Raw genomic sequence first — 26,722 nt, forward strand, 5'->3', positions numbered from 1 at the left:
GACCTATCATGTCGACACATCTATATATATTTCGGAACAACCATAGACACTCTATATGTGAATGTTGGAGTTAGCTATACAGGGTTGAGGTTGATTCCAAAATATATATAGTTTGAGTTGTGATCAATACTGAGATACGTATACACTGGGTCGTGGATTGATTCAAGATAATATTTATCGATTTATTTCTGTACATCTAACTGTGGACAACTAGTTGTAGGTTACTAACGAGGACAGCTGACTTAATAAACTTAAAACATCAAAATATATTAAAAGTGTTGTAAATATATTTTGAACATACTTTGATATATATGTATATATTGTTATAGGTTCGTGAATCAACCAGTGGCCAAGTCTTACTTCCCGACGAAGTAAAAATCTGTGAAAGTGAGTTATAGTCCCACTTTTAAAATCTAATATTTTTGGGATGAGAATACATGCAGGTTTTATAAATGATTTACAAAATAGACACAAGTACGTGAAACTACATTCTATGGTTGAATTATCGAAATCGAATATGCCCCTTTTTATTAAGTCTGGTAATCTAAGAATTAGGGAACAGACACCCTAATTGACGCGAATCCTAAAGATAGATCTATTGGGCCTAACAAACCCCATCCAAAGTACCGGATGCTTTAGTACTTCGAAATTTATATCATATCCGAAGGGTGTCCCGGAATGATGGGGATATTCTTATATATGCATCTTGTTAATGTCGGTTACCAGGTGTTCACCATATGAATGATTTTTATCTCTATGTATGGGATGTGTATTGAAATATGAAATCTTGTGGTCTATTATTATGATTTGATATATATAGGTTAAACCTATAACTCACCAACATTTTTGTTGACGTTTTAAGTATGTTTATTCTCAGGTGATTATTAAGAGCTTCCGCTGTCGCATACTTAAATAAGGACGAGATTTGGAGTCCATGCTTGTATGATATTGTGTAAAAACTGCATTCAAGAAACTTATTTTGTTGTAACATATTTGTATTGTAAACCATTATGTAATGGTCGTGTGTAAACAGGATATTTTAGATTATCATTATTTGATAATCTACGTAAAGCTTTTTAAACCTTTATTGATGAAATAAAGGTTATGGTTTGTTTTAAAATGAATGCAGTCTTTGAAAAACGTCTCATATAGAGGTCAAAACCTCGCAACGAAATCAATTAATATGGAACGTTTTTAATCAATAAGAACGGGACATTTCAGTTGGTATCCGAGCGTTGGTCTTAGAGAACCAGGAAATTTGCATTAGTGTGTCTTATCGAGTTTGTTAGGTTGCATTAGTGAGTCTGGACTTCGACCGTGTTTTCTTTAAAAATGATTGCTTAACATTTTTGTTGGAAACTATATATTTTTAACATATGAATATTATGTGATATATTAATCTCTTAACGTGTTTGATATTATGTGATAGATGTCTACCTCTAGAACAAGTCCCATTGACTCACCTAATAATAATGAAGAGTCAAATGTAAATTGGAATGATTTGTGGACTGATTCACAAGTTCCCGAAGAGGAACCGGAAGAAGAGTCGGAACCGGAAGAAGAATCGGAACCGGAAGAAGAATCGGAACCGGATGAAGAAATAGAACCGGTGGGGGAAATAATAAAACGGTTAAGTAAAAGAAAATCCTCAACCAACCGACCAAAGTTAATTATGGTCAATGGTGTTTCCGCCAAGGAAGCAAAATATTGGGAGGATTACCAATTCTCCGATGAATCGGATTTCGACGAGAATTCCGATGATGTTATAGAAATTACCCCAACTGAATTTAAAAAGGCAAAAGAAAATAATAAGGGAAAGGGCACAAAAATAGAGAAATCTAATTCCAACCCCGATGAACTTTATATGTATCGTCAACCCCCGAAGTCCTTAAGTTGTAACAATGACCCGGGAACCTCTAAACCACCAGGTTTTTCTAAACCAATGTGGACAACGACGGCTCGTATTAGGGGAACATCATATATCCCTAGAAACTTGGCAAAACGAACCAAAACCGAAGAAGAAGAAACGAGCGAGTCGGAATAAGATAGTTGTATTCGTGTGGTGTAATATATGGAATATAGTGTTCTTATGCTTTATGATATATGTAAAAATTGCTTGTATTAATAAGTATTTTTTTTTATGAATCTAACTCTTGTCTATTTACAGTTTAAAAACACAAAATGGATAGACAACCCAATATTTTAAGAGACCTACCCGGAGACATGATTGATGAAATCTTGTCTAGAGTCGGCCAGAATTCTTCGGCACAACTATTTAAGGCGAGATCAGTTTGTAAGACATTCGAAGAACGTTCCAAGAATGTCTTGGTTTATAAGAGACTTTCGTTTGAAAGATGGGGGATATCACATTGGGAAACCCATAAGTTACGATGTGTTTACTTTGACGCATATATTGCGGGGAACCCAAATGCTATTTTACGCAACGGGTTAAGAAATTATTTTGACTCAATATATCCGAATATTGGACTTCGTGATTTAGAAAAAGCGGCTAACATGCAACATAAAGAAGCATGTTATGCTTACGGATTAGTAATGTTCGCTTCTCACCAAAGTGAGAACAAGAACATCGGGCTACAACTATTAAACAAAACGTTCCCACAAGTGACGGAGTCGGTAATTGGGGTAAGAAATGAGGTTTTTAGATTGTTACGGGACTGTTGGACATTACGTAACCCTCGTCCCTTTGACGACGTTACAACACGCTGTCTTATCAACGGCCATAACGGTTATGTTCCACAAGACCAAGGATGGGAAGTAGTCCTAGTAAAACCAGAATGCATGACTTGTTTCTGGACGTATGAATTACGTGTCTTTATTGCCTTTGCTGAACGACTTGTGTACTAGCTAGAATTATCTTCACAACCATCTTGTATCAAATTTATTGTGTGCTATATTTCATGCTATATGTAAAATAAGCAGTATTGTAAGTTTGTAAAATATTGTGTAAAAGTTTGAACGCGAAATATTATTATAATCAGTTTTTCATATAGAATTGTAGTAGTTGAATTGTATATTAGCTACTAAGTATGAACTTAACGGGTAGGTACTACCCGAATTTAAACTTATAAAACGCTAATATGAAGAAAAAGCTTTTATAAATGAGTTCATATTATGCTACGAAATACTATTAACTACTCTTAATATTCTGTATGATTAACTTGTTCCATTTAACTATTTTGAAGGAAATGGCACCGACTACTCGACACACCGTGAATATGAATGAAGAGGAATTTCGTACTTTTCTAGCTTCAAACATAGCCGCAGTACAGGCTGCGCTACATACCAACAATAACCTTGGATCTAGCAGTACAGGAAATCGTGTAGGATGCACCTACAAAGAATTCACTGCCTGTAAACCTTTGGAATTTGATGGAACCGAAGGACCGATCGGATTGAAACGGTGGACCGAGAAGGTCGAATCGGTGTTTGCCATAAGTAAGTGTACTGAAGAGGACAAAGTGAAGTACGCTACGCATACCTTCACAGGTTCTGCGTTAACATGGTGGAATACCTATCTAGAGCAAGTGGGACAAGGCGATGCGTACGCACTACCGTGGTCAGCATTCAAGCACTTGATGAACGAGAAGTACCGTCCCAGAACCGAGGTCAATAAGCTCAAGACAGAACTTAGAGGGTTACGAACCTAAGGATTTGATATTACCACGTACGAAAGACGATTCACAGAATTGTGCCTATTGTGTCCGGGAGCATTCGAAGATGAGGAAGAGAAGATCGACGCGTTTGTGAAAGGATTACCGGAAAGAATCCAAGAAGATATAAGTTCACACGAGCCCGCCTCCATACAACAGGCATGTAGAATGGCTCACAAACTAGTGAACCAGATTGAAGAAAGAATTAAAGAACAGACTGCTGAAGAGGCCAATGTGAAGCAAGTCAAAAGAAAGTGGGAGGAAAACGGTGATAAGAATCACCAATACAACAACAACAGCAATTACAACAATAATCGCAGCAATTATCCCAACAATCGCAACATCAATCGCAACTACAACAAACGGCCCAACAACAACAATAACAACAGCAACTACAACAATCATCCCAACAACAATAATAACCGCAACAACAACAACAATCAGAAGCAGCTATGCCAAAGGTGTGAAAAGAATCACTCGGGGTTCTGCACCAAATTTTGCAACAAGTGTAAAAGAAATGGTCATAGCGCGGCGAAGTGTGAGGTCTACGGACCAGGGGTTAATAGAACGAAAGGAAAAAATGGTGTCGGAACGAGTAATGGCGGAGCAAGTAGTGTCGGAGCAAGTTATGCCAATGTAGTTTGTTATAAATGTGGAAAACCGGGCCACATTATTAGAAATTGCCCGAACCAGGAGAACACGAATGGACAAGGCCGCGGAAGAGTTTTCAATATTAATGCGGCAGAGGCACAGGAAGACCCGGAGCTTGTTACGGGTACGTTTCTTATTGACAATAAATCTGCTTACGTTTTATTTGATTCGGGTGCGGATAGAAGCTATATGAGTAGAGATTTTTGTGCTAAATTAAGTTGTCCATTGACGCCTTTGGATAGTAAATTTTTACTCGAATTAGCAAATGGTAAATTAATTTCAGCAGATAATATATGTCGGAATCGAGAAATTAAACTGGTTAGCGAAACATTTAAGATTGATTTGATACCAGTAGAGTTAGGGAGTTTTGATGTGATAATCGGTATGGACTGGTTGAAAGAAGTGAAAGCGGAGATCGTTTGTTACAAAAATGCAATTCGCATTATACGAGAAAAAGGAAAACCCTTAATGGTGTACGGAGAAAAGGGCAACACGAAGCTACATCTTATTAGTAATTTGAAGGCACAAAAACTAATAAGAAAAGGTTGCTATGCTGTTCTAGCACACGTCGAGAAAGTACAAACTGAAGAAAAGAGCATCAATGATGTTCCCATTGCAAAAGAATTTCCCGATGTATTTCCGAAAGAATTACCGGGATTACCCCCACATCGATCCGTTGAATTTCAAATAGATCTTGTACCAGGAGCTGCACCAATAGCTCGTGCTCCTTACAGACTCGCACCCAGCGAGATGAAAGAACTGCAAAGCCAATTACAAGAACTTTTAGAGCGTGGTTTCATTCGACCAAGCACATCACCGTGGGGAGCTCCTGTTTTGTTTGTCAAGAAGAAAGATGGTACATTCAGGTTGTGTATCGACTACCGAGAGTTGAACAAACTTACCATCAAGAACCGCTACCCACTACCGAGAATCGACGACTTATTTGATCAACTACAAGGCTCGTCTGTTTATTCAAAGATTGACTTACGTTCCGGGTATCATCAAATGCGGGTGAAAGAAGATGATATTCCAAAGACTGCTTTCAGAACACGTTACGGTCATTACGAGTTTATGGTCATGCCGTTTGGTTTAACTAATGCACCAGCTGTGTTCATGGACCTTATGAACCGAGTGTGTGGACCATACCTTGACAAGTTTGTCATTGTTTTCATTGATGACATACTTATTTACTCAAAGAATGACCAAGAACACGGTGAACATTTGAGAAAGGTGTTAGAAGTATTGAGGAAGGAAGAATTGTACGCTAAGTTTTCAAAGTGTGCATTTTGGTTGGAAGAAGTTCAATTCCTCGGTCACATAGTGAACAAAGAAGGTATTAAGGTGGATCCGGCAAAGATAGAAACTGTTGAAAAGTGGGAAACCCCGAAAACTCCGAAACACATACGCCAGTTTTTAGGACTAGCTGGTTACTACCGAAGGTTCATCCAAGACTTTTCCAGAATAGCAAAACCCTTGACTGCATTAACGCATAAAGGGAAGAAATTTGAATGGAATGATGAACAAGAGAAAGCGTTTCAGTTATTGAAGAAAAAGCTAACTACGGCACCTATATTGTCATTGCCTGAAGGAAATGATGATTTTGTGATTTATTGTGACGCATCAAAGCAAGGTCTCGGTTGTGTATTAATGCAACGAACGAAGGTGATTGCTTATGCGTCTAGACAATTGAAGATTCACGAACAAAATTATACGACGCATGATTTGGAATTAGGCGCGGTTGTTTTTGCATTAAAGACTTGGAGGCACTACTTATATGGGGTCAAAAGTATTATATATACCGACCACAAAAGTCTTCAACACATATTTAATCAGAAACAACTGAATATGAGGCAGCGTAGGTGGATTGAATTATTGAATGATTACGATTTTGAGATTCGTTACCACCCGGGGAAGGCAAATGTGGTAGCCGATGCCTTGAGTAGGAAGGATAGAGAACCCATTCGAGTAAAATCTATGAATATAATGATTCATAATAACATTACTACTCAAATAAAGGAGGCGCAACAAGGAGTTTTAAAAGAGGGAAATTTAAAGGATGAAATACCCAAAGGATCGGAGAAGCATCTTAATATTTGGGAAGACGGAACCCGGTATAGGGCTGAAAGGATTTGGGTACCAAAATTTGGAGATATGAGAGAAATGGTACTTAGAGAAGCTCATAAAACCAGATACTCAATACATCCTGGAACGGGGAAGATGTACAAGGATCTCAAGAAACATTTTTGGTGGCCGGGTATGAAAGCCGATGTTGCTAAATACGTAGGAGAATGTTTGACGTGTTCTAAGGTCAAAGCTGAGCATCAGAAACCATCAGGTCTACTTCAACAACCCGAAATCCCGGAATGGAAATGGGAAAACATTACCATGGATTTCATCACTAAATTGCCAAGGACTGCAAGTGGTTTTGATACTATTTGGGTAATAGTTGATCGTCTCACCAAATCAGCACACTTCCTACCAATAAGAGAAGATGACAAGATGGAGAAGTTAGCACGACTGTATTTGAAGGAAGTCGTCTCCAGACATGGAATACCAATCTCTATTATCTCTGATAGGGATGGCAGATTTATTTCAAGATTCTGGCAGACATTACAGCAAGCATTAGGAACTCGTCTAGACATGAGTACTGCCTATCATCCACAAACTGATGGGCAGAGCGAAAGGACGATACAAACGCTTGAAGACATGCTACGAGCATGTGTTATTGATTTCGGAAACAGTTGGGATCGACATCTACCATTAGCAGAATTTTCCTACAACAACAGCTACCATTCAAGCATTGAGATGGCGCCGTTTGAAGCACTTTATGGTAGAAAGTGCAGGTCTCCGATTTGTTGGAGTGAAGTGGGGGATAGACAGATTACGGGTCCGGAGATTATACAAGAAACTACCGAGAAGATCATCCAAATTCAACAACGGTTGAAAACCGCCCAAAGTCGACAAAAGAGCTACGCTGACATTAAAAGAAAAGATATAGAATTTGAAATTGGAGAGATGGTCATGCTTAAAGTTGCACCTTGGAAAGGCGTTGTTCGATTTGGTAAACGAGGGAAATTAAATCCAAGGTATATTGGACCATTCAAGATTATTGATCGTGTTGGACCAGTAGCTTACCGACTTGAGTTACCTCAACAACTCGCGGCTGTACATAACACTTTCCACGTCTCGAATTTGAAGAAATGTTTTGCTAAAGAAGATCTCACTATTCCGTTAGATGAAATCCAAATCAACGAAAAACTTCAATTCATCGAAGAACCCGTCGAAATAATGGATCGTGAGGTTAAAAGACTTAAGCAAAACAAGATACCAATTGTTAAGGTTCGATGGAATGCTCGTAGAGGACCCGAGTTCACCTGGGAGCGTGAAGATCAGATGAAGAAGAAATACCCGCATCTATTTCCAGAAGATTCGTCAACACCTTCAACAGCTTAAAATTTCGAGACGAAATTTATTTAACGGGTAGGTACTGTAGTGACCCGAACTTTTCCATGTTTATATATATTAATTGAGATTCATATTTACATGATTAAATGTTTCTAACATGTTAAGCAATCAAACTTGTTAAGACTTGATTAATTGAAATAGGTTTCATATAGACAATTGACCACCCAAGTTGACCGGTGATTCACGAACGTTAAAACTTGTAAAAACTATATGATGACATATATATGGTTATATATATAGTTAACATGATATTATGATAAGTAAACATATCATTAATTATATTAACAATGAACTACATATGTAAAAACAAGACTACTAACTTAATGATTTTGAAACGAGACATATATGTAACGATTATCGTTGTAACGACATTTAATGTATATATATCATATTAAGAGATATTCGTACATCATAATATCATGATAATATAATAATTTAAAATCTCTTTTGATATTATAAACATTGGGTTAACAACATTTAACAAGATCGTTAACCTAAAGGTTTCAAAACAACATTTACATGTAACGACTAACGATGACTTAACGACTCAGTTAAAATGTATATACATGTAGTGTTTTAATATGTATTCATACACTTTTGAAAGACTTCAAGACACTTATCAAAATACTTCTACTTAACAAAAATGCTTACAATTACATCCTCGTTCAGTTTCATCAACAATTCTACTCGTATGCACCCGTATTCGTACTCGTACAATACACAGCTTTTAGATGTATGTACTATTGGTATATACAATCCAATGATCAGCTCTTAGCAGCCCATGTGAGTCACCTAACACATGTGGGAACCATCATTTGGCAACTAGCATGAAATATCTCATAAAATTACAAAAATATGAGTAATCATTCATGACTTATTTACATGAAAACAAAATTACATATCCTTTATATCTAATCCATACACCAACGACCAAAAACACCTACAAACACTTTGATTCTTCAATTTTCTTCATCTAATTGATCTCTCTCAAGTTCTATCTTCAAGTTCTAAGTGTTCTTCATAAATTCCAAAAGTTCTAGTTTCATAAAATCAAGAATACTTTCAAGTTTGCTAGCTCACTTCCAATCTTGTAAGGTGATCATCCAACCTCAAGAAATCTTTGTTTCTTACAGTAGGTTATCATACTAATACAAGGTAATAATCATATTCAAACTTTGGTTCAATTTCTATAACTATAACAATCTTATTTCAAGTGATGATCTTACTTGAACTTGTTTTCGTGTCATGATTCTGCTTCAAGAACTTCGAGCCATCCAAGGATCCGTTGAAGCTAGATCAATTTTTCTCTTTTCCAGTAGGTTTATCCAAGGAACTTAAGGTAGTAATGATGTTCATAACATCATTCGATTCATACATATAAAGCTCTCTTATTCGAAGGTTTAAACTTGTAATCACTAGAACATAGTTTAGTTAATTCTAAACTTGTTCGCAAACAAAAGTTAATCCTTCTAACTTGACTTTTAAAATCAACTAAACACATGTTCTATATCTATATGATATGCTAACTTAATAATTTAAAACCTGGAAACACGAAAAACACCGTAAAATCGGATTTACGCCGTCGTAGTAACACCGCGGGCTGTTTTGGGTTAGTTAATTAAAAACTATGATAAACTTTGATTTAAAAGTTGTTATTCTGAGAAAATTATTTTTATTATGAACATGAAACTATATCCAAAAATTATGGTTAAACTCAAAGTGGAAGTATGTTTTCTAAAATGGTCATCTAGACGTCGTTCTTTCGACTGAAATGACTACCTTTACAAAAACGACTTGTAACTTATTTTTCCGACTAGAAACCTATACTTTTTTTGTTTAGATTCATAAAATAGAGTTCAATATGAAACCATAGCAATTTGATTCACTCAAAACGGATTTAAAATGAAGAAGTTATGGGTAAAACAAGATTGGATAATTTTTCTCATTTTAGCTACGTGAAAATTGGTAACAAATCTATTCCAACCATAACTTAATCAACTTGTATTATATATTATGTAATCTTGAGATACCATAGACACGTATACAATGTTTTGACCTATCATGTCGACACATCTATATATATTTCGGAACAACCATAGACACTCTATATGTGAATGTTGAAGTTAGCTATACAGGGTTGAGGTTGATTCCAAAATATATATAGTTTGAGTTGTGATCAATACTGAGATACGTATACACTGGGTCGTGGATTGATTCAAGATAATATTTATCGATTTATTTCTGTACATCTAACTGTGGACAACTAGTTGTAGGTTACTAACGAGGACAGCTGACTTAATAAACTTAAAACATCAAAATATATTAAAAGTGTTGTAAATATATTTTGAACATACTTTGATATATATGTATATATTGTTATAGGTTCGTGAATCAACCAGTGGCCAAGTCTTACTTCCCGACGAAGTAAAAATCTGTGAAAGTGAGTTATAGTCCCACTTTTAAAATCTAATATTTTTGGGATGAGAATACATGCAGGTTTTATAAATGATTTACAAAATAGACACAAGTACGTGAAACTACATTCTATGGTTGAATTATCGAAATCGAATATGCCCCTTTTTATTAAGTCTGGTAATCTAAGAATTAGGGAACAGACACCCTAATTGACGCGAATCCTAAAGATAGATCTATTGGGCCTAACAAACCCCATCCAAAGTACCGGATGCTTTAGTACTTCGAAATTTATATCATATCCGAAGGGTGTCCCGGAATGATGGGGATATTCTTATATATGCATCTTGTTAATGTCGGTTACCAGGTGTTCACCATATGAATGATTTTTATCTCTATGTATGGGATGTGTATTGAAATATGAAATCTTGTGGTCTATTATTATGATTTGATATATATAGGTTAAACCTATAACTCACCAACATTTTTGTTGACGTTTTAAGTATGTTTATTCTCAGGTGATTATTAAGAGCTTCCGCTGTCGCATACTTAAATAAGGACGAGATTTGGAGTCCATGCTTGTATGATATTGTGTAAAAACTGCATTCAAGAAACTTATTTTGTTGTAACATATTTGTATTGTAAACCATTATGTAATGGTCGTGTGTAAACAGGATATTTTAGATTATCATTATTTGATAATCTACGTAAAGCTTTTTAAACCTTTATTGATGAAATAAAGGTTATGGTTTGTTTTAAAATGAATGCAGTCTTTGAAAAACGTCTCATATAGAGGTCAAAACCTCGCAACGAAATCAATTAATATGGAACGTTTTTAATCAATAAGAACGGGACATTTCATGTATAGCCCTACATATAAGAATAATACTGCACAATCATCCTTACCTGCCCTCACGGCAACTCAAACACTTCCACCAACATCGCCTTCAACAGTTGCTGCTGATGCTGCTTTTGTTCATGGTTACACTGTTGTTTCACCAACTGGGTCACCTTCTCGAAGTTCAAATAGATATGGATTACAGTATCTCTCTGACAATGAGGTGGAGGAGCTCTATCTTGCTGAGTTTGCTAAACAAACTGATCTTGATGAAGTTCGCGAAACTATGATGATTTATCTTGAGCAAGCAAGGATAGTGTATCCTTTATCTCCATGCAAGTCACCTGGACCAATTCACATGCCTGATCATGATGATTTCGATTCCGACAATCTTCATGAGGGGGAGAATAGACAAGGTGGTTATCGGTCCAGTGTTTTTCAAAGATCAACGTATGAAGCTGGTACATCTAGTCAAAAGAAGGATAAAGATGTTGTTGATATATCTGATTCCAGTGATGAAATTGAAGAAATTCAGTGTGAAAGTTTTCTAGATGAATCGGAAAGTCAGAGAGAGGGTGACTCAGGAATGTTAATGGATTCAGCTGATCAATCAGAGAAAAAGTTAACTCAAGAGGACAATCAAAACTTTGACAACATTGAAGATATTTTGAAGGGGTCATCGAGTGTCGCCAATGAATTCAATGATCATCAATTTGTTAATTTGACATCTCCAACTGACGAATTTGGAATACACTTTGGAAAGGAGATTTTCTCTAATGGCAAAGAAGATACCACGACTCCTCCCGATTTGAATGTTCCTTTTCAAATTGCAGAGATTGTTCTTGAACGTGATGCGAATTACCAACTGAGTGAGGATGAAGAGAAAGATATTCTTCGTTCACCATTCATTGAACAACAAGCATATAGAATTTATGGTGATTCTGATCTCGTCCTTTCTGCATCAATGAGTGTTCTGGGTGCATGGAAATATCATAAGAAACTAGAATATCTCAAAAATTATCAGAGTGTTCGTGACAAATTCAAATTGAAGAATGAAGAGAAACTTCAAATTCAGCAGAGTTCAGAGATTAAAAGCATAAATAAGGTTTTGATGATTAATAAGGATGAAGTAAAGATGCCATTGTGTCAAGTTACAAGAATGAATGATGAGTGTTACCAATTCTCAGAAGCGGATTTTGATAAACTGAAAATGGATGACATTATTTTCATTTACAACTATCTGATTAACTTGAATGAATCTGCAACAATTTATCATGCTACTGCAATGAAGGCAGTCTACAGATTTATTCTTGATTCGATGAGATGGATGTCAGTTCATGATTTTCAGTTGGGGTTGGAATCTGGACACAAAAAGAGCTGGAATCATACCACCAAATCAAGTGATTGAAGAGCTAAGATACATGTCCTTACTTGAAGTGAGCGACTATCCATATGGGTTTGCATTTGTCAATTCTCACTATACAAAGATCTTCATCAGAGTCTCAGATTTCAGAAGATACTCAGACAGAACGTTGATGTATGCTTTCAAGTACATGAGATGGAGATTGATCAATAACTGCTATTCAACTGAAGATATTGAGATTGTCAAATACATTTTCACAAGATTAAAAAGTCGTCTCAAAACAAGAGTGAGCATACGAAGATATGAGAATCTCAAGAGTTTCAAATCCAAAGTTCACTTCAGAGGAACAAAGTTCCTTTAGATGTTTTAAATAGGATTATGTTGTAAAGTTCACATTTAACACTAAGGGAGAGATTGTTAGGACCCCAAAGTTGTATAGTGTTAATGTGAAATAAGCTTAAATGAAGGTTCCTTAGAAGAGGGCTATATAAGGAACCTAAGTAGTCCTAATTAGATAGCCATTGCATTGTAACCGAGTTCTAGAAGCTGTGGAATGTAATTTTGCCGATACTCTCTAATACCGAGTCTCATTCTTACATACCGAATCTCTCTTTATCTTATCATTTCTCTCAATCTCAACATGATCTGACCTATCAGTTTGATCACTTTAGGGGCCGATTTACATCACAATAGCAACATTAGGTTCCGATTAACACAAAACAATAACAGATATCAATTAAAACAAGCTTTAATTGCATAAAATTCGACTGTTACACCCCTAGGGTTTCGATACACATAAACCCAAATTAAACAATCAAAAATTGATGAAATCATACCAAGTTGGTGGCACTGTGATCGGTTAATGTAGCTTAGAAAGACCTACGGTGGAAATCGTGAATGGCGATGATCGAATTTTGAGAGCAAAAGTGAGTTTGAGTGTGAAAGTGAACATTGTGTTCGTCGCCTCCTTATTTATACTCTCGTGATCAACCGTACGATTGATCACACAGTTCACCATTCAACCACACGTCTCACAGTCACTCATGTGTGTGGCCCAAATGTCTTAGGACAATTCTAGAATAGGATCATCCGTACAGTTAACCTCACACGTGTGGTTACTCGTACGGTTCACACATCAATCGTGTGAGTGAGCCACTTAGGCAATTTTAAATTTTCAAATTTTCACAAACTTGGGATTTCGACTCATTTGGAAATCTTAGAGCTAACTAGCACTTTCAATTTGAGTCATAAATCACTAATCCATCAAGAAATGATCATTGACACTTAGGTATATCAAAAATCTTAACCATAACAAAGTTATTACTCTAAACATTCTGTTTCACATGAGTAAGTCCTACACTAGCCCTACAAACTTCTATCTCATGGATTTGGTGGCCAAAAATATCTTGATCTCGACAAGGTTCTTTCAGATGTCATTGTACATTCAGAGGATAATCAGAAAACAAAAGAACGAAAGAAATCTTTATAAGTTTTCTGAGATATAATGTCATGCAACTAAAAATATGCACATATAAGACATTCTACCATGAAGTGCAATAACATGCAAAATCAAAATCTTTTTGTTGTTTTACAGTTTTCAATGCAAACTATTTAACAGACAGATAAACAAACACATAAATCCACATTCTTTTTGTAAGCAAGATGATTAACAATTTAAAAATGGATCAGAACTGTCATATTGAATCAAATTCTGTTGTTCATTCCTAATTATCCAGTCTATGTCTATTATCATGCAATTACTGATATCAATCCCCATCAAACATGAACATATTCATTCCGAACACTTCGACAATCATGTTGGCATTAATTACTTGAACACTATAAAGCAGTGATTTTTGAGATCACGCTAAGTTCATTGATCCTTGATTCTTTCATCAGTTATGATTGTGCATTTTTATTAGGTTGTCAATTCATTACGCGTAACTTTCCATTATCTCTTTCCATGTACTTCATTCAAATTGAACAGGATGGTTCTCACGGCATTTTAAATAACCCTGTCAGCCTTTGGCTTCTACTAGTGTGTTGACGATCTTCAATCTAGTTGGTACGGCAGATCTTAGAGTATATTAGATTATCCGAATAGGCACATTATTTACCGCGGAGATTGGTCTACAGTTTAAGCAGACTTGCCTGATGACCAGTCGTCACATGAAATAAATCTCAAGGCCCTTAACTTCTTTATGTTCAAGTTGACATGGAAAACGAAATCGAAAGTTAAACTTTCATATATATATTATTTAGAGTATATCTAGATAAGTATCTTTTCAACTTACAGTCTTAATAGGTATAACTCTATATTGCAAACGACAAGAATCTTGATAGTTCAGTGTAAACGTCGTGATTAAGCAATTCAAGCTGCGCAGGGCGTCACACTAAGAATGATCTGAGTTCTTTATGAGCACATCATGAATCAGCATTCTTCATACTTTTAGGACTTTTCCATCTTGATACGCTAATTATTTTTTACCTTGATTTTCTTTTGATATTTCTTTTTCAGCATATCACTGTCTTTTGATATATTGATTTTGAACGCCATCATGAATGAATTTTCCATTATTATGCATGAACTCATGTTTCTTTGTTGTGTGCTCTGATCACTCGAAGGTGTTCTCCCTTAAATGCTTGAACGGTCCGTAATAAGGAATTATACTTTTCAACCTTAAGCGAGAAGGGACACTTACTTTCGACATAAACTAATTTTCTCTGATATTTTCGGGGTTTAGTTTCGATTATAGAGTCTTAGGCCCGTGACAACGTGGTATGCACCAGCCAAACAGATAATCCTCAACCTTAAAATCCACCCCCAACCTTTTCTAGTAATTATCAATTATGATAGGGGATACCCTCAACAGACTGTTGAGTTCCTCAACAATTATCATTAGATATAGTTTCGAAGATAATTAGGTGACTACCTTCAAACGCTACAGATCGTTCATGACTTCTGAATCTTAGATGATCGTTATTCTTATTATGATTGTCTAATGCCAAGAATTCATAAGTCACATCTATCAGTACATCACACAACAGATAAACATAAACATTCAAATCAGTCCTTACTAATCAAATATATCAATTCTCAGTACAGTAATTTCTTCATCTCCCACATATTAATCAAAACAAGCTCATTTTTGGAATTTTTCAACTTTTTAGGGTTTTCTGGTGAGGCATTTTACACTTTTTAAGTATATTCTGTTGATAAAAAATACTCCCCCTAAAATACTAACACATAAAATCTTTTTGACTTTTAGCATTTTAACAAACGAAACAGAAAATAACTACAGACTAGCATGCAAACATGTAAGAAATCATGAAGAGAGATGCAGACAGGAAGTAAAAATATGCAATACAGATAATAAAAAACTAAAATCTATATGTCATGCATCCTACATGCAAAGTCTAAAAGTTTGATTAACCCTCACAATCAACATCCAAAATTACTTTGTCTCGATCAACAATGCCATTCATCTCTAAAAGTAGCAAGAACCTAGGTTTATCGAAAGCCTTAGTGAAAAGGTCAGCCCTCTGGTCCTTAGTACCTATTCTCTTAACCTCAATTATCTTTTTCTCATGGAAATCCCTAAGAAAATGATATTTAACACCTATGTGTTTAGTCTTAGAATGTTGCACAGGATTCTTAGTAATTGCAATAGCAGCAATATTATCAATATAAAGAGGAGAGAAAGAGATTCTTAGTCCGTAAACGCAAAGTTGTTGTTGGATCCAAACAACTTGCGAACAGCAACTAGAAGTAGCGATATATTCAGCTTCACATGTGGAAAGCGCAACTGCAGTTTGTTTCTTGCATTGCTAGGTCACCAGCCTTTCACCTAAAAATTGACATCCTCCTGAAGTAGATTTGTTGTTGATTTTGCAACCTGCATAGTCTGAATCACTATATGCTACAAGATCAAACTTGTCTTCGTTTGAATACCAGATGCCGAGATTTGGAGAATGTAACAGATAACGAAGAATTCTTTTGGCAGCTGTAAGATGAACTGTATTCGAATTAACTTGATAACGAGCACACAGACATGTTGCGAACATAATATCTGGCCTAGTTGCAGTGAGATACATGAGCGATCCGATGATTGCTCGATAGTATGTAGGATCAACAGGCTCCCCTTCACAGTCTAACGAAATACCGTGATTTACAGCTAGCGGGGTCGACACAGGACGTTCTTGAGTCATACTGAAACATTTGAGTATATCATTTACATACTTTGCTTGATGAAGAAAAATGCCATTTTCAGTCTGTTCGACTTGCAAACCAAGAAAGTAGTGTAAGAGACCCAATTTGCTCATTTCGAATTCGTCCTTCATAACCTGCTCAAACTCATCGACGAGTTCCTGCTTAGTAGAACCGAAAATAATGTCGTCTACATAGATCTGGACCAATATAATATCATCATCTTTAACCTTCGTGAACAGAGTACAATCTACCGTGCCCATTTGATAACCTTTTTCGATCAGATAACTTGACAAAAGTCCATACCAAGCTCTTGGGGCTTGATGTAAACCATATAGGTCTCTTCATAAACGGTAAACTTTTTCAGGATGAAGATGATCTTCAAAACCCGGTGGTTGATTGACATATACTCTTTCATTAAGCTTGCCATAAAGAAATGCACTCTTGACATCCATTTGAAATACTTTGAACTTCATAAATGAAGCAAAATTCAAGAAAATACGAATGGCTTCCAATCTGGCAACAGGAGCAAAAAGTTCATCATAATCGAATTCAGGATCTTTCTGATAACCTTTAGCAACTAATCTTGCTTTGTTACGAATAACATTGCCATCTTCGTCAAATTTGCACTTCCAAACCCATTTGAGATCAATTACTTTAGCACCATGCAGCTTAGTAACTAGCTTACAAATATCTAAACGATGGAATTGTTGAATCTCTTCTTGCATTGCCATGACCCAATCAACAAGCTTCAAGGCTTCCTTTGTTGTCTTTGGCTCTATTCTAGAAATATGACATGAGTACTCGTAGTATACAGCAGCAGCTGTCATATGAGTATCAACTTGACCATCAAATTGAACTTACCTTCTTGTTCTAACACATGCATTTGGATCTCCAATAATATTCTCTCTAGGATGATCAGCTGTAGTTCTGGGAACTGGTTGTGCGAGAACAGGTATCTCATGATGTAGATTCGTAGTATCACTAATATCTTAATGATTATCAGAACTCTCACTTGAAATATCAGATCCGCATGTATCGTACACTGGATCAACGTCTTGATCTGAATCTTGAACTGATTCATTGACGGTGGGTAATGGAGTTGGAGTTGGTGTAGGTGCAGATACTTCTGGTTCATTTTGTAAATCAAACAGCATTTGTAACTCAACTTCATTCTCCGTATGATCTGGAGCAAGATTGAATGAGTCAATTAGCTCATCATAGTTATAAATCCAAGGATGACTCTTAGAAACACTCTTTATATAATTCCTCTGGACACCAACTTCAGAGCATTCTTTAACACATCTTGTCTCATTGTTGAAAACTGGCTTGTTAGGAGAACTATACCCAAGAAATACTCCAGTAACCACTTTTGAATCAAACTTACTTCCTGGTTTTATTTTCAAGATGGTACACGGTGCACCAAATGGTTCTAGATGCTTCAAAGATGGTTTTCTCCCATGCAATAGCTCATAGCAAGTTTTACCAGTCGTTTAACAGTCAGAACTCGATTCATAGTGTAACACGTGTTTCCAATAACTTCACTCCAAAAATGAACAGGTAATGATGAATCTGCTAGCATTGTTCTAGCTGTCTCGATCAATACTCTATTCTTTCTTTCAGCAACACCATTCATCTGAGGAGCGTACGCAGAACTGAACTACATATTGATACCTTTTTCGATACAAAAACCTCGAAGATACTGATTCTTAAATTCTGTACCGTTGTCGTAACGAGTATTTCTTACCTTTAGATTAAAACCTGTCTCTAATCGATTGATTAGCACTTTCAAATTCTCAAAAGTATCGGACTTCTCTTTCAAAAACATTACCCAAGAAAATCTTGAATAATCATCAGTTACAACCAGACAATACTTACTTCCATCAATGCTTTCAAAATGAATTGGACCGAAAAGATCCATATGTAACAATTCAAGTAGAGCAGATATTGGATTATACTTCACCAGCTTATGAGCTTTCTTGCTCTGCTTATCCTTCTTACACAGAACACATGTTCCTGGAATCTGAAAAGATCGACGATCAGCACCTTCTACAAGATTGTTGTGGACAAGGTGATTCATTTTCCAAAAACTTAAATGACCCATGCATTTGTGCCAAGTAATAGAATCTTGTTCAGTTGCTTTAGAAACAAAAGTTTGATGATGTTCAGCAGTTGAAGTAGCAACGTTCATATCTAGCATATATAAATCAGCTTGTCTAGGAGCCTTCATCAAAATCATTTCTGGAGGAATCACAAACTCTGGTTTCAAAATGTAGCTGAATTCGTCATCAAATGCTACTTTGAAAGATTTTTCATAGATTTGTGAAACCGACAACAGATTGTTTGCAAGCTCTTGACAATAGTTTACTTTTTCAAAACTAACTTTTTCATTCTTCAATAAACCTTGAGCAGAAATGTGACCTCCTTTATCTCCAGCAAATGCGACATAACCTCCCTTAATTGGGTGTACATCCGAAAGAAGAGATAGTTGTCCAGTCATATGTCTCGAAGCGCCGCTATCCACTATCCATGTGTTGTTTGCAGGTACCCTGGTTCCCTGTACATCACATTAAGAGAATTAATTGATAATGGGAACCCATGCCCGAATGGCAGTAGGTTGTCCATTAACACCCATAGCTTGAAATTCCATCCATTTCCCGTTTGAGTCTGGTGGAATCTCATCATTAGAAATCGTAAACTTAGACAGGTTAGAAGTTGCAATATTGCTTTTCTGGTTTTTCACATTTTGCTCATTTTCAGAGCGATTCACTCGTGGTCTGGTACGAGAAAAGTATTTTCGACGACTAGCTTTTTGCGAAGGCGATCGTGCCTTTGGTTCAAAAGCTCTACTATGAACACTTGATTTGGCAAATCTTGCCTCAGTATCCTGTTTAGGAACCTTAATCTTCACAGGAGAAATTGACCTATTGAAATTCTTTCTCTTATACTCTCCATAGACAACATTTTTCGTGTGATTTTTAACACGAACTTCATCATTAACAGGTGAACCTGTTTTATGAGCATAAGATGATCTGCGATCATCATATGTGAGGTCAATCTTCTGTCTGGGTAATCTATATCTTCTAGGACAATTAGCAGCAATATGTCCAAAAATAGCACAATTAAAACATTGACAAAACTCCCTATATCCTCTAAATTCATACACATTATTAGAGTTTGAAGATGACGGATCTTGTGTTCTTAAAAACACAGGAGAATCATTTGTTTTATTTCTTGGAACTAGGGATGGCAATGGATACCCAATCCAGTGGATATCCATCCGATCCACCCGATTATTCGTGGATATGGACAATCTAAATGGATATGGATATGGATGTGGATGAAAAAATTCCATCCATGGATGAACCCGCTTTCACTCGAAATAACTAAATATATAAATTTATCACTCAAATTAGTATCATTTATGTAGTGATATTTCATTAATTATATTCATATTCATCTTTCTTTATATTTTCTCTAAAAATATAACTTTCTTCTTATATTTTGTTTTGTTTAAATAATCAAATGTATTTATCGTACTTTGGTGGTTCAAATGTGATTTCATGTAACTAAAAGTAAGCAACTTACATGTCGATATCTTTACACGTTTAATAGGTTATCTATTGATTATTTGTTATATAGATTAGTAAAATGTGACTTTCGATCGCATAAACTATTAAAAATATTACTTTTAATCGTATATAGTGAACCACCGCTTATAATTGTTAAAAATAAAATAAATTTAAACGGATATGGATAATTATCCATTAACCCGCTTCACCCGACGGATATGGATATGGATGGATGAAAAGTAAAAAAATAAATGGATATGGATATGGATACGGCCTCACCCGATCCATATCCGATCCATTGCCATCCCTACTTGGAACAGGCTTAGGTGTAACAGGAGGAACTGGTCTGTTAGCAAATCTAGGATTTCTTAAAATTTTAACAGGACCTTTTGGTGTTCTAACTCTACTTGTCTTAGAGTTATCTCCTAACCCAGTTTTCCTATCTTCCTCATGATCTAGAGCACCTTCAGCAGTATCATCAGAAGTTGTATTCTTAGTTGAACTACATTTTTTATTCTTTTCAACATAATCTTCATAACTAGGAGGGATACTATCTTCTGGTCGACCGTCAACTACGTTTGCATTAACAAATGTGTTCTGAAAAGGAGGAGATGCAGAACTATATCCAATACCCTTGTCCTTGGTGTCATTAAGTTCCACCATTAATTCATTCCATTGTGACGCACTTGCTCAACACTTCATTTTAATTGAAATTGCTTCTAAATCAGCTTTAACGCATTCATTTTCTTTCTTTAGTTCATTAATTGTGTCCACACGTTTAATTAAAGTTTGATTTATGTCAAAGTTATAACATTTAAGATCGTGAAGTTGTTTTTTATAAACTTTGATCTGCTCTTTCAACTCATTTTCAACCTTAGTGGTCACATGGTCTGTGTGCCATTTTTCTTTCATCTCCACATATGCCTTTGTTAAATTATCTATGGTTATCTTAGATTCAGCGCATTTAACACATTCAATAACAGTAGATGGATCAAAAAATACCTGTTGAGCGTTATTTGATGAAGAAGTCTCAGCCATAAATGCAAAGTAATTTGTCTTCTTCCCATCATCGAGCTCATCTTCTGATTCTGACGAGTCTGTAAGGAACTCTGATGTATCAGCATCTTTACCCAAATGAATCTGTTCAAGTCTGTCCCAAATATCTTTTGTAGCGACCCGACAAAATCGTCATTGACGGCGCCGTCTACTTAGGTCCCGTTACGTGGTCATAAGTCTTTAAAACAACGTTTGACTAAAATATGTCGCATTCATTTCATATGTAAAGATGTTTCAAAGTTTACAAGGTAGTTCAACGACTAATACAATACAACGCTTTTAAGTACAAATGAAACCTATGCGACACGATTTAATGTAAAGTCAAAAAATGCTCCATGTATGCAAGTATACTCGACATCCAAGCAAGTATCAAAAATAGCGTGCGGAAGCATGTAACACTTAACGTTCAAGGACCTGAGAAAAACATAGAAATCTGTCAACGAAAATGTTGGTGAAATCATAGGTTTAATAAGTGAGTACGTAAGTAAAATGGTTGAACCACATGATTTATAACGTTGGAGTAATAGTAAAATCATTCTAAAATTGTTATCACGAGCACCCAATTATCAAGGCTCAACTAACGTTACCCCATCACATAGTGTTAGAACATACACTTATTCTCGAAAAATATATTTCATCCGCATAACGGTAGCGAACCGTCCGAATGAGGGTTTGTCAAACCCATATGGCCATACAACATAAGTTCTCGCTTACACCCGGTGTGACGACCAGGAAATTTCCGATTAAATTTAAACTTAATCTTTATATGTTTCCGACACGATAAGCAAAGTCTGTAATACTGAGTCTCAAATTTTTTTTTTAAACTATTTATATGGATTCATTTAACCTTTGATGATTTCCGACGATTCACGAACAATTAACTGTAAATAGATATGTGTGTGTATATATATATATATATATATATATATATATATATATATATATATATATATATATATATATATATATATATATATAATTGGAAATATAATTTGAAATATTATATGTTGTTGGTATCAAAATTAATTATGTAAAATAAAATAAAAATATGATATTATACACATCTATATAAATAAAGTATATTAAATATATATTTTGTGATTTTGAATCGATTTAGTAAACGGCAGTAACACTCAATTGTCATTCGATCGGTATTAAGCAAGTTAAATTCGAACTTATGTGATTTTAAAATAAACGGTGATTTGAAAATAAGTTTTATAAATTTTAGGCTTACTAAAAATGTATTTATGATCTAGTTATTAAATTTTAGCACTTTTATATTTTAACCAGAATTGAGAGGGACAGTTGATGTAATTTTTATTTAATAAATTAATGATCGAATTTTATACCATAATGACTGAAATAAATAAAGATAATTATTATTAAAATTTGGAATTTTTCTGAAGACTTTTTATTCGCCACTGAGTGAACAACGGGGCACGATATAATAGTCCTTGAAAACTGTCGGCAGTATATGTACAAATATGTGAGCTGTTAAATTATTTTTGTGCACGTTTCTTGTTTTATATAGTATTATATTAATGATATTTTATTCCTTCTCTTTTCTTTATATACACCCATCAATTTAAGAGAATGCAACTAGAGTTGTGTGTTCCTGTTCTTGATCGACCAACCACCATCCACAACTGCAATATTTTTGTGTGTGTTTCTACTATGCTCACAACTACCACACTACTAGGAACCCATCGTAATTAACTACAACTACACTCTTCTGTTTCCTCTTGTTTAGTTCAATTTAAACTTCACTCAAATACATTCATAAATGATCACTCTTTTATGTTTCTATTCGGATTCTGTTTCCTGCTTCGTTCGCCAACCACAACCACCAGAGCACCACTCATGATCACCATAAACCGCCATCTCAAACCTTCCACTCTTGTGTTTTCTTGTTTCTCCGACAACCGTCATCACCACCATAATCATCTTCAACGAAAGCAAATTAATCACCACCCTCTTACAAACTATCGTCAACCACACCCGCCACCTTAGTTCAAATCACCAACACCATAAACTTTCCATCAACACCCATATCACTCATCACCCTCATCAAACTCATCTCTCTCTCTCACTTTTTATGTTTCGAAACCAAAAACAAAACACAACCATTATCGTATACCACTGCTGCTATATAAGTGTTTTTTTTTGTTTCGAACAAATCAAACCCACCCAAAAACACACCCATATATCACCGGTCACCACCTTCACAAAACCCGTCACCAATATCATCGAAACTACCAACACCCATTTAAACAATTCGGCTATATTATATTTTTTTCTTCTCTCTGTTTCAGTCCGAGAGAACTTCACAATCATCACGACAAACACATTATGTATTCTCTTTCTTCTTTTTCGTTCCTGTTCCTGCTCCAGCCGTCATGAACCACCACTACAGTACCATCGATTTTCTATTTCTACTGTCAACAAAGACCCAACCAAACCAAACTACATGCGTTTATATTTTTTTCCTTGCCTCCTGCATACTTGCGAATTACAAAAACTGCTGCTATTTTTTTTATTTCTTCTACAGTAACCAGAGAAAGATGGCTGACAAACATAATCCCCACTTGTTTGTTTTCTTAAAAAAAAGAAAAAAAAAACAGAAGTTGTTGCTCAGCGTTTTTTTTCCTCCATCCATTAATCATTTATAAGCCCGAAATCCAATCTGCAATTGGGCCTGGTGGGCCGAGATCCAGCTTATTATTCCTGTTGGGCTGAAAAGATGGTGGTGATGAAATTAGGAAGATAAAAACAGAAAAACGGGATCAAATAAATTATGATGCGAATTAAATCAGAAAAGAAGTAGCAGAGCAGATGGTTTGAGAGTGTTTCGAGTTAGCGTGAGGTCTTGGGTTCGAGCCTTGTTTGGGGCATTTTTTTGAAAGCTTATCATTAAAGGTAGTCTTATAATTATTATTATTATTATTATTATTATTATTATTATTATTATTATTATTATTATTATTATTATTATTATTATTATTATTATTATTACTATTATTATTATTATTATTATTATTATTATTATTATTATTATTATTATTATTATTATTATTATTATTATTTTTTATTGTTATTAATTAATGTTATTATTATTGTTATTATTGTTATTATTATAAATATTATTATTATTACTACTAATATCATTATAAGTATTATTATTAATATCATTAAGATTATTAGTATTAGATCCGATCAAATTAGAAGTCGAAACCGTCATCATTAAACTCGCAGCAATTTTCCGAACCTGAAAGTACAACTTTCGCTGACAAACCTTTCTCCACGCGCCGCCTCTCAGGTCGCCGGAATAGTTCTCCGGTCACTTTTTTTTCCAGGTAAGATTACGGAGCTTGGAGCAAAAGTCCTTGCGAACCAGAAACCTCACTAATTTGCTGGCTGCTGCTACCTCTGTACCGTCGGTTGCCGGAACTCCCTTGTTCTTACAAGGCTGTGTTTGTTTTCTCTGACCCTTAAACTTTTCTGTTCTACTACTTTTCTTTTTGTACCTAACGGTGATGTTCCACTTCTTTTTGATTTTTCATTACATATAACTATCTTTTTTTATAGTTATAATATATTTCCATATACCTACTATTTTTTGAGCTTTATTCATTATTTATAATTTTGATTTCTTTAAAAAAAATTTGAGACCCCACTTGCCCTGTTTTTGTTTTTAACTGGTTAAGGGTACTATTTACCTTTATTTTTAACTTGCTGCTTCTTTTGGATAGAAACGTTTTTGCTAGCTATTTATACTTCGGTTTTAGCAACTCTTTTCTACTTTTAGTGTGCTGTTTATAGGGTAAGATTAACTCGTCACTTACGCATGGTTATTTGAGGTCATGTCCTATTAGTTTAGGGGCGGGTAGGTCTAGAGGTAGTAGAGATACTCGCGTTAGGATTAGAGTAGGTAGTTGGAATGTAGGAGCTTTGACTAGCAAATTTCGTGAACTTGTAGATACGTTACTTAAGAGTAATGTGGACATATTGTGTGTTCAAGAGACCAGATGGAGGGGTGAAGAGGCGGTTGACATTGACGACTACAGGTTGTGGTTCTCGGGTTCTAGAGTAGCTAGAAACAGGGTAGGGATCCTTATAGGACCCCTATATCAGGATAATATTGTGGGTGTGGATAGGTGTAGCGATAGGATTATGTCGGTTAGGGTAGTTATCCAGGAGGAGACTTACATGGTCATTTGCACCTACGCACCTCATGCTGGTTTAGGAGATGATGAAAAAGTCGCTTTTGGGAAGCGTTAGATGAAGTTGTGAGGAGTTGCCCCGCTGACCATCGATTGGTTATTGGGGGAGACCTTAATGGTCATATAGGAACGATCTCGGATGGATATACGGGTGTCCATGGGGGCTTTGGGTACGGAGTTCGGAATGAAGAAGGACGTTCTATTCTCGAATTTGCTGTTGCTCACGATCTGGTTGTTGCAAACTCTTTCTTTAGGAAGATGGAAGCACAACTAGCTACTTTCCACAGTGGGGGACATAGTACCCAGATTGACTATTTGATGCTTTGCAAAGGGGACCTTAGAGCTTGTAGAGATTGTAGAGCCCTGACTACCTGGACTTGTTCCACCCAACACAGATTATTGGTCATGGACTTGGTTCTGCAGAGGCGGGTTACTAAGAGAGTGAGGCCCGTCCAACCTAGGATCCTATGGAAGAATCTGATTGAAGGGAAAGTCGAAACTTTTAAAGCATCAGTGTTGGAAAGAGTAGAGGCAGGAATGGATACCATTACTCAAGTGGACACAGATCAGATGTGGAATACGATGGCATCTGCTATTAGGGATGTTGCCAAGGAAAACTTAGGTGTGGCAGTAGGGACATTGAGAGGACATAATTCTAATAGAGAATCATGGTGGATTAGTGATGAGGTTCAAACCAAAGTCGCGCTTAAGCAACTGAGGTTTAGGGAGCTCATTACATGCCGGGACGGGACACGTGATGATAGAACTAGGGCAGAAGAGAGGTATAAAGAAGCCAACAGAGAAGTGAAGAAGGCCATTGCCCGTGCAAAAGATAAAGCGTATGAAGACTTGTATAGGAAACTAGACTCTAAAGAAGGAGCAAATGATATTTACAGGATTGCAAAAGCTAGGGAGCGTAGGAGGAGGGATATAGATAACATCAAGTTTATCAAGGATGAAGCCGGTCAAACCATAGTGAAGGAAGGAGAAATTAGGAAAAGATGGGAAGGGTATTTCTCATCTCTTTTCGTGGGTGAAGGACCTGGGCGCCAAGAGGTTCCGTAGGACTTGGGAATAGGACAATTCCAGTGATAGGTCAGATCATGATGAGATTGAAAGAAATGATAAGATAGAGTGAGATTCGGTATGTAGGAAGAAGACACGGTATGAGAGAGAATCGGTAAAATTACATTCCACAGCTTCTAGAACTCAGTTACAATACAATGGCTATCTAATTAGGACTACTTAGGTTCCTTATATAGCCCTC

At 35.8% G+C, this 26,722-nt stretch overlaps 1 protein-coding gene across 1 annotated transcript in view; it reads left to right on the top strand.

Moving 5' to 3' along the window:
• LOC139864356 (uncharacterized) overlaps positions 1-26,520 on the top strand; it is a 40,799-nt gene extending 14,279 nt beyond the window's left edge. The window contains exons 2-3 of the mRNA XM_071852935.1: positions 25,055-25,508; positions 25,583-26,520. Coding sequence (XP_071709036.1) covers positions 25,055-25,508; positions 25,583-26,520 — 1,392 coding nt within the window. The remainder of the gene's footprint in view (positions 1-25,054; positions 25,509-25,582) is intronic.
• The last annotated feature ends 202 nt before the right edge of the window (positions 26,521-26,722 follow it).

Source organism: Rutidosis leptorrhynchoides, chromosome 8, assembly GCF_046630445.1.
Source record: "Rutidosis leptorrhynchoides isolate AG116_Rl617_1_P2 chromosome 8, CSIRO_AGI_Rlap_v1, whole genome shotgun sequence".
Classification (NCBI taxonomy): Eukaryota; Viridiplantae; Streptophyta; class Magnoliopsida; order Asterales; family Asteraceae; genus Rutidosis; species Rutidosis leptorrhynchoides.